Genomic DNA, 9,103 nt, shown 5'->3' with positions numbered 1-9,103 from the left:
AAATAGCGCTGGTGGGGGGGTCCTCCAGGCACTCTCAGACACGTTCAGATGGTCAGCGTTAAGACTGTGCATTGAGTTGAGCGTTAAGCCCCAAAATGGTGTCTATCACTTTAAATCAGCTTTTGTTGCACACTGATTGTATCCATTTTCTCCTTACTTTTAAATGCTTCCGGCGTTTGTTATCTGCACCTGCGCTAACTCCTATACCAAGATAGAGTCCGGCGCACGGCACGCTGGATATGTGCGTGCACAGCCGAGACCCCATCTTGGCACTTCGGGAGGCCGCGTAGCGCCGAAGCAACGGGCGCTACATAGCCCAATTTAGCGTCCTATGTATCCAAAATGGAAATTCTTCTATTTCCCCAGCACTAACATATTCACCTTTCAAGCATAAATTTCACAAAAACGTGTGCTGTGAACATTTAACTGGAGAAGCAAATGATCCTTCAAATACATTGTAATCAATTCCTTCCCTTCCATATATTTATACAATTGGTGTTAAAAGACATGATACAACTGGTAATCAATGCAACCCAAGACTGTGGCACTCTTCCATTAATACAAAAGTGAGAACCCATGCTAAAACTTTAAAAACATTTAGTGGAAGTATTTAATACAATGAAAGTAGTGGCATTTTCAAAAATGTTATCGTAAAAATTGGAAACATCCAGTCAGCTGCAATTCTGTTTATTTAAGCTTTTGTTTACATTTTAATCAAAATTTAGAATTATGGGTTCATGTCCTGTTTCCTTTACAAATTGCAGGAAGTCTACAGGCTTTATACCCATGGTGGCTGAATTAATCATTGGGTGAAAATAGATTCTTTCATGTCCTCCGTCCACAAAGTTTGAATCCAACACAAATTTTACATCCCCGTGTTTATCACAAAACAAAGCAAGTGGTGTTGCACAACCTTGACCAACTTTTAATTTTTCCAGCATAGTCCCTTCATCTGCAAAGCGCAGGTTTCCACTTCCACAACCCAGCTTCTTTGCTAGGTCATTCAAGTTGACTTGTCTGTTGTATAAGACTGACACCAACCACAAGCTTTTTTTCTTCTTGTCTTTAAGAAACAAGTTCTTACTGTATGCCCCTTTAAGGTGTTGTACATAAGGCATCATAGCTTCAACTGTGAACACCTACAAAAAAGAACAAGAATAAAACTTCTAAAATTAAAAATTATTTAGGCTTTGTGGGACACAGCATTCAGTTCTGTAAACATTAAGGCAGCATTTGACCGAATGTGGCACCAAGAAGCCCTAGTAAAATTGAAGTCAATGGGAATCAGGGGGAAAACTCTCCAGTGGCTGGAGTCATACTTAGCACAAAGGAAGATGGAAGTTGTTGTTGGAGGCCAATCATCTCAGCCCCAGGACATTGCTGCAGAAGTTCTTCAGGGCAGTGTCCTCGGCCCAACCATCTTCAGTTGCTTTATCAATGACCTTCCCTCCATCATAAGGTCTGAAATGGGCATGTTTGCTGATGATTGCACAGTGTTCAGTTCCATTCGCAACCCCTCAGATAATGAAGCAGTCCGTGCCCGCATGCAGCAAGACTTGGACAACATCCAAGCTTGGGCTGATAAGTGGCAAGTAACATTCGCGCCAGACAAGTGCCAGGCAATGACCATCTCAAACAAGAGAGAATCTAACTACCTCCCCTTGACATTCAACGGCATTACCATCGGTGAATCCCCCACCATCAACATCCCTGGGGGGTCACCATTGACCAGAAACTTAACAGGACCAGCCACATAAATACTGTGGCTACAAGATCAGGTCAGGGGCTGGGTATTCTGCAGCGAATGGCTCACCTCCTGACTCCCCAAAGCCTTTCCACCATCTACAAGGCACAAGTCAGGAGTGTGATGGAATACTCTCCACTTGCCTGGATGAGTGCAGCTCCAACAACACTCAAGAAGCTCGACACCATCCAGGACAAAGCAGCCCGCTTGATTGGCACCCCATCCACCACTCTAAACATTTACTCCCTCCACCACCGGCACGCAGTGGCTGCAGTGTGTACCATCCACAGGATGCACTGCAGCAACTCGCCAAGGCTTCTTCGACAGCACCTTCCAAACCCACGACCTCTACCACCTAGAAGGACAAGGGCAGCAGGCACATGGGAACAACAACACCACCTGCACATTCCCCTTCCAAGTCACAAACCATCCCGACTTGGAAATATATAGCCGTTCCTTCATCGTCGCTGGGTCAAAAACCTGGAACTCCCTACCTAACAGCACTGTTGGAGAACCTTCACCGCACGGACTGCAGCGGTTCAAGAAGGCGGCTCATCACCACCTTCTCAAGGCTAATTAAGGATGGGCAATAAATGCTGGCCTGGCCAGCGACGCCCACATCCCATGAACGAATAAAAAAAAACAAGTAGTTCAACGGGCAAGGTGACTGATTATGGAGTACTATCTATCTATTATTAATATATTAAGAATCTTATGTCTGCGTTCACTTCCTGTCAATTAATTTCCATTATAACATTTCTAGATCCACATTTATAATGGAAACTGCCTATAATTACAGTCTCATACCAGTGGAGGTGTTGGTAGGAGGGTGTAGTTGCAGCATGACAAGTTTATATGGGCAGTTTCCATTATAGTGATTAACATAGGAATTTATAATGAGAACATATAAAAATAAGAGCAAAATGTAGGACTTTAAAATTGGGACTGAATTATGTCTATGCACCCTGGTCCAATTATCACCTGCCCCCTAACCTACTTCACCTGAAGATTAAAAGCAAAATACTACAGATGCTGGAAATCTGAAATAAAAACAGAAAATGCTGGAAATACTCAGCAAGTCAGGCAGCATCTGAGGAGAAAGAAACAGAGTTAACGTTTCAGGTCGATGACCCTTCGTCAGAACTGGAAGAAGTTGGAGATTAAACAGTTTTTAAGCAAATACAGAGCCAGAGAAAGGGAGGGAGGAAAGAACAAAAGGGAAGGTCTCTGATAGGGTGGAGGGCAGGAGTGATTAAATGAGAAAAGGGATGATGGTGCAAGGTAAGGAGGGTGGTAATGGGACAAGCAAAGAAACAAATGATGGGTCTAGAGGAGACGTAAATGGCAACATCAGAACCATTACCAACACCTGCTGTCCAAAAAAATGGGAGCAGTGGTTATGATCTGAAGTTATTGAAATCAGTGTTGAATTCAGAAGGTTGTAAAGTGCCTAAACGAAAGATGAGGTGCTGTTACTTGAGCTTCCGTTGAGCTTCATTGGAACAGTGTAAGAGGCTGAGGACAGAGAGGTCAGACTGGCAGTGGGACGGGGAATTAAAATGGCAAGTGATCGGCAGGTCAGGGTCACGCTTGCGGACTGAGTGTAGGTGCTCAGCAAAGCGATCACGCAATCTGCGTTTGGTCTCCCCATTGTAGAGGAGACCGCATTGTTAGCAGTGAATACAGTATACTAAATTGAAAAAATCGCTGTTTCACCTGGAAGGAGTGTTTGGGGCCCTGGACGATGGGAAGGGAAGAGGTGAAAGGGCAGGTGTTACATCTCCTGCGCTCACACGGGAAGATGCCATGGGGAGGAGAGTGGGTGTTGGGGATGATGGAAGAGTGGACGAAGGTGTCGTGGAGGGAGCGGTCCCTGCGGAATGCTGAAAGGGGAGGGGAGGGCAAGATGTGTTTGGTGGTGGGATCGCACTGGAGGTGGCGGAAATGGTGGAGAATGATACGTTGAATGTGGAGGCTGGTGGGGTGGAAGGTGAGGACAAGGGGGACTCTATCATGGTTCTGGGAGGGAGGGAAAAGGGTGAGGGCAGAAGTGCGGGTAATAGGATGGACATGGTCGAGGGCCCTGTCAACTACAGTGGAAGGGAATCCTTGGTTGAGGAAAAAGAAAGATATATCGGAAGCACTGGTGTAGAAGGTAGCATCGTCAGAACAGATGAGATGGAAGCGGAGAAACTGGGAGCAGGGAATGGAGTCCTTACAAGAAGCGAGTTGGGAGGAAGTGTAATCAAGGTAGCTCTTGGCGTCGGTGGGTGTATAATAGATATTGGTAGACAGCCTATCCCCAGAAATGGAGATAAAGAAGTCGAGAAGGGAAGGGAAGAGTCAGAGATGGACCATGTAAAGGCGAGAGAAGGGTGGAAATTGGAAGCAAAGTTGATGACATTTTTCAGTTCGGGGCGAGAGCAGGAAGCAGCACTGATACAGGAATCAATGCATCACTCCCCCCGCGACACCCTCGTCCACTCTTCTATCACCCCCAACATCAGCTCTCCTCCCCATGGCATCTTCCTGTACGAGCGCAGGAGATGTAACACCTGCCCTTTCACCTCTTCCCTTCCCATCGTCCAGGGCCCCAAACACTCCTTCCAGGTGAAACAGCGATTTACTTGTACATTTTTCAATTTAATATACTGTATTCACTGCTCACGATGCGGTCTCCTCTACAACGGGGAGACCAAACGCAGATTGCGTGATTGCTTTGCTGAGCACCTACACTCAGTCTGCAAGCGTGACCCTAACCTGCCGATCACTTGCCATTTTAATTCCCTGTCCCACTCCCACTCTGACCTCTCTGTCCTCGGCCTCTTACACTGTTCCAATGAAGCTCAACGGAAGCTCGAGGAACAGCAGCTCATCTTTTGTTTAGGCACTTTACAACCTTCTGGACTCAACACTGATTTCAATAACTTCAGATCATAACCACTGCCCCCATTTATTTCAGACAGCCTGTGCTGGTAATGGTTCTGATGTTGCCACTTACAGCTCCTCCAGACCCATTGTTTGTTTCTTTACTTGTCCCATTACCCTCCTTGTCTTGCCCCATCATCCCTTTTGTCATTTAATTATTCCTACGCTCCAACCTATCAGAGACCTTCCCTTTTGATCTTTCCTCCCCTCCTCTTTTTCCCTCCTTTTTCTGGCTCTGTACTTGCTTAAAAACTGTTTAATCTTCAACTTCTTCCCGTTCTGACGAAGGGTCATCAACCTGAAACGTTAAGTCTGTTTCTTTCTCCTCAGATGCTGCCTGACTTGCTGAGTATTTCCAGCATTTTCTGTTTTTATATCACCTGAAGATTATATTTGCTTTTGAATCTCCATGTGCAATACCAGGAAGATAGACCAATAATATATTAAGATTCTTACGTGGTCCATTGAAAGTGCAATGTCAGCATTTCCTGTGGAAATTCCAATGGGAAAAAAAGTCTATCCTTATCTGTTAAGTTTCACTGCAATTCCTGTAAATGATGATCTACTCAGATTTCCAATGTTATCTCATCACTGGCCTGACATGGTACCCTGTACCACTACAACATGGTGCTATATTATCTTTTCTCCACAAATCACACAAATGCTTTCTAAAAAAATATTGCCACCATTTGTTCTGAGTGACTGAAATCTCTAATGTCCAAAATAAGATTTTAAGGGGTACGAATGTTGTGATTATGTTATTGGTCTAGTAATCCAGAAGCCTGGACTAATAATCTAGATATTGTGAGTTCAAATCCCACCATGGCAGTTTGAGAATTTGAATTCAGTTTTTCAAAAAAATTAGAAATATCAGTAAAAATGACTATGAAACTGTCGGATTGTCATAAAAACCCAACTCGCTAAACCTGCTGTCCTTACCCGGACTGGCCTTTACATGACTCCAGTCCCACGCCAACGTGGTTGATTCTGAAGTGGCCTAGCAAGCCACTCAGTTGTATCAAATCACTACAAAGAATTGCATAAACACCAGCAAGGACCAGTTGGGCCGAATGGCCTGTTTCCGTGCTATAAATTCTTCTTAGGGCAACGAGCGGTGGGCGATAAATGCCAGCCTTGCCAGCGATGCTCACATTCTGAGAATTAATTTAAAAAGTAACATGATTAAATTTTTCCATTGATTGTCTTTTGTGTCTTTTAATGCCTTCATTCATCCTTTTACTTGAAAACCTCAACCTCGCCCAAAAGCCTGGGCTTAGACTTGAATGCTGACAGTGCAGTCTGATCATGTGCTGTGCATCCAATTTCTGAAGATGCTTCAGTGTCATTTAATCAGTTGAATAATTTCTTTTAGCTTCTAGCAGTTGCTTATCTGATTTTATTCAAAATTATTAAAGAAAATCCATAGGATATATTTCAAAAGCTTTAATCATAAGGTTTATATGGTGTTTTTTTAAACAGAGAGGCTGTGAGTGTGAGAGAAAAAATGACAGGCTGTACTGATTACACACCTATTATAACTTTTTTTGTGTTCTATTCACTTTAGAAAGCATATTAAGAGAATAAAGTGTCTTTTCTCATCCTAATTTGAGTTCAATTTTCAAAAAGAGTTGAATTTTGAAGTGACAGAAAGCCTCTTCCCTCTGTGTTGTTGACATAAAATGTAAACTTCCCAATTACTGAAATGTGTGTTTGATAGAGGTATAAATGTAAGGACTTGCACAACACCAGGATATAGTCCAACAGTTTTATTTTAAATCACAAGCTTTCGGAGCTTTCCTCCTTCGTCAGGTGAGTGAAGGGATTTTAAAAACGCATAGCATATATAGTCAGAGAACAATGCCTGGTGATTACAGATAATCTTTCCAACTGCCCTCTATAACACCTTGGCTGGGAGACGATCACAGCAATCAAAGGTGTCGTTGGTGTTCAGACAGGTTAGCCACGGAAAACACTACATCCCAGTATACTGAATACACAATGGGTCAGGTCACAAAGACAGAGAGAGAAAGAGACCCGAAAGGCAGAGAGAGAGAGAGAATGTCCAGTTGTATTAAAAACAGATAACTTTTTTTCGCTGGTGGGGTTACATGTAGCGTGACATGAACCCAAGATCCCGGTTGAGGCCGTCCTCATGGGTGCGGAATTTGGCTATCAATTTCTGCTCAACGATTTTGCGTTGTCGTGTGTCTCGAAGGCCGCCTTGGAGAACGCTTACCCGAAGATCGGAGGCTGAATGTCCTAGACTGCTGAAGAATTCCCCGACTGGGAGGGAACCCTCCTGTCTGGCGATTGTTGTGCGGTGTCCGGATGAACGGACATTGCACAACAATCGCCAGACAGGAGGTTCCCTCCCAGTCGGGGAATACTTCAGCAGTCAAGGACATTCAGCCTCCGATCTTCGGGTAAGCGTTCTCCAAAGCGGCCTTCGAGACACACGACAACGCAAAATCGTCGAGCAGAAATTGATAGCCAAATTCCGCACCCATGAGGACGGCCTCAACCGGGATCTTGGGTTCATGTCACGCTACATGTAACCCCACCAGCGAAAAAAAGTTATCTGTTTTTAATACAACTGGACATTCTCTCTCTCTCTCTGCCTTTCGGGTCTCTTTCTCTCTCTGTCTTTGTGACCTGACCCATTGTGTATTCAGTATACTGGGATGTAATGTTTTCCGTGGCTAACCTGTCTGAACACCAACGACACCTTTGATTGCTGTGATCGTCTCCCAGCCGAGGTGTTATAGAGGGCAGTTGGAAAGATTATCTGTAATCACCAGGCATTGTTCTCTGACTATATATGCTGTGCGTTTTTAGAATCCCTTCACTCACCTGACGAAGGAGGAAAGCTCCGAAAGCTTGTGATTTAAAATAAAACTGTTGGACTATAACCTGGTGTTGTGCAAGTCCTTACATTTGTCCACCCCAGTCCATCACCGCGCATCTCCACATCATGATAGAGGTATAGACACACATAAACCATCGGGGTACTTGGGATTTGTTTATCTTTAATAACATTATTTCTCCATCACTTTTTTTACTAGTATTGAATCTAGTTAGTTCTTCCCCTTAATTTATTTTTAGTTTTCCTTGTATCTCTGGTATTTTGTCCTCATCCTTTACTGTGAAGACCAATACATAGTAACAATTTGGTAAGTTTGCCATTTCCTGATTTCCAATTACAATATCACCTGCATCTGTCATTAAGGGGCCCACAGTACTCCTAGGCACCCTCTTTCTCTTAATATATTTGTAAAAACATATAGTGTTAGCCTTGATATCCCTCACAAGCTTTTCTTCGTATTCCCTTTTAGCGGCTCTTATCACTTTCTTTGTATCCCTTTGCTGTTCTTTACACCTCTCCCAGTCTGCAGGATCTCTACTGCTCTTTGCCTTCATATTAGCCCTTTCTTTTAGTTTTATACCATCTTTCACTTCACTTGTTGACTGATGAAACCTATTTTTGCTCGGAATGAGTGTCTGCAGATTGAACAGTGGATCCCGGAATTGGGAATCTTTCAAGAGAGACTTCCTCAGCTGACGTTTACATTCAACATCAGCAATGCCATGGGCCTCAGAGTAGGAGGTGCCTTCATGGATTTTTTTTTGCCTTGCTTTCTTGTCTTGAGCAAGTTGTTCCCACTTATGGACGTCTATTTTGCACTGTTTCAGATCCACTTTTAAGCAACAAACAGGAAATAATTACAAGCTTCACCTACAAAATGCAACCTTAGTATAATTAGAAAGTTTCCTTTATTATTTGGTTATCTGCCTTTCAGGGAACCTCACATATCCCCATGCATTTCTTGGCTGGTGGTAATCAGGAATGAGAAATAAAAAATGCTCGTGTGTGTAATAGAGCACATAACGTTGATGTGAATACATTATTACATTTCTGTTAAGACCAGTTTTGCTTATTCCGGGTGATAACATAACCTACTTCAGTATATCTCACTGCAAGAACAAAAACGGCATCTTTAAAGAGCATGATCTTCATGAAAACGCTTTTGAATAATTTCTAATGCATCCCACTTCCTCTGATTTTTCACACAGTTTAAGCTTTTCTTCCGGTTTTGGTCGCCTTCTGAGGTGCTGATACTGACAGGAGGTGATGCGCCTCCCGATCCGACCGACTCTCCAGTCAGCGGACTCACGGCGCCACCGCAGCTGCTAATTTGCTGCTTCACTTAACGTGGCGTTTGCACAAAGCAGCCGCTCCAGCTGTCAGTCAGTCGGTGCTCCGGGACCGAGCGCACTCCAGCTTCTCCCGATCCAGTCACTCACCTGAGGATGTTCCTCACACATAGTCTCGATGTTCAGCCCTTTCAGATAATCTTCCAGCTCTTTTCGCAACTCAGCCGAAGCCATTTCCTGCTGCAGCCAGAGGAATACCACGTCGCAGCTGCACCTCCC

The 9,103-nt window shown here is 44.0% G+C and overlaps 1 protein-coding gene across 1 annotated transcript; it reads right to left on the bottom strand.

Moving 5' to 3' along the window:
• Positions 1-671: 671 nt before the first annotated feature.
• prorsd1 (prolyl-tRNA synthetase domain containing 1) lies at positions 672-9,103 on the bottom strand. The gene is made up of 2 exons (XM_067988335.1): positions 8,975-9,103; positions 672-1,139 (listed from the first exon to the last, which is right to left on the bottom strand). Exons 1-2 carry the CDS (start codon positions 9,056-9,058, stop codon positions 711-713), a joined length of 513 nt encoding a protein of 170 aa, XP_067844436.1. The 5' UTR covers positions 9,059-9,103; the 3' UTR covers positions 672-710.

Source organism: Heptranchias perlo, chromosome 8 (assembly GCF_035084215.1).
Source record: "Heptranchias perlo isolate sHepPer1 chromosome 8, sHepPer1.hap1, whole genome shotgun sequence".
Classification (NCBI taxonomy): domain Eukaryota; kingdom Metazoa; phylum Chordata; class Chondrichthyes; order Hexanchiformes; family Hexanchidae; genus Heptranchias; species Heptranchias perlo.
This window is presented reverse-complemented; position numbering and strand designations above follow the sequence as displayed.

What these genes read in the sequence shown, in the direction of transcription:
- prorsd1 (XM_067988335.1), bottom strand. Translation starts at nt 9,058, where the DNA reads ATGGCTTCGGCTGAGTTGCGAAAAGAGCTGGAAGATTATCTGAAAGGG. An exon ending in TGTGTGAGGAACATCCTCAG is followed by an intron (nt 1,140 to 8,974) that starts GTGAGTGACTGG and finishes TCTTTTTTGTAG; the next exon opens with GTGTTCACAGTTGAAGCTAT.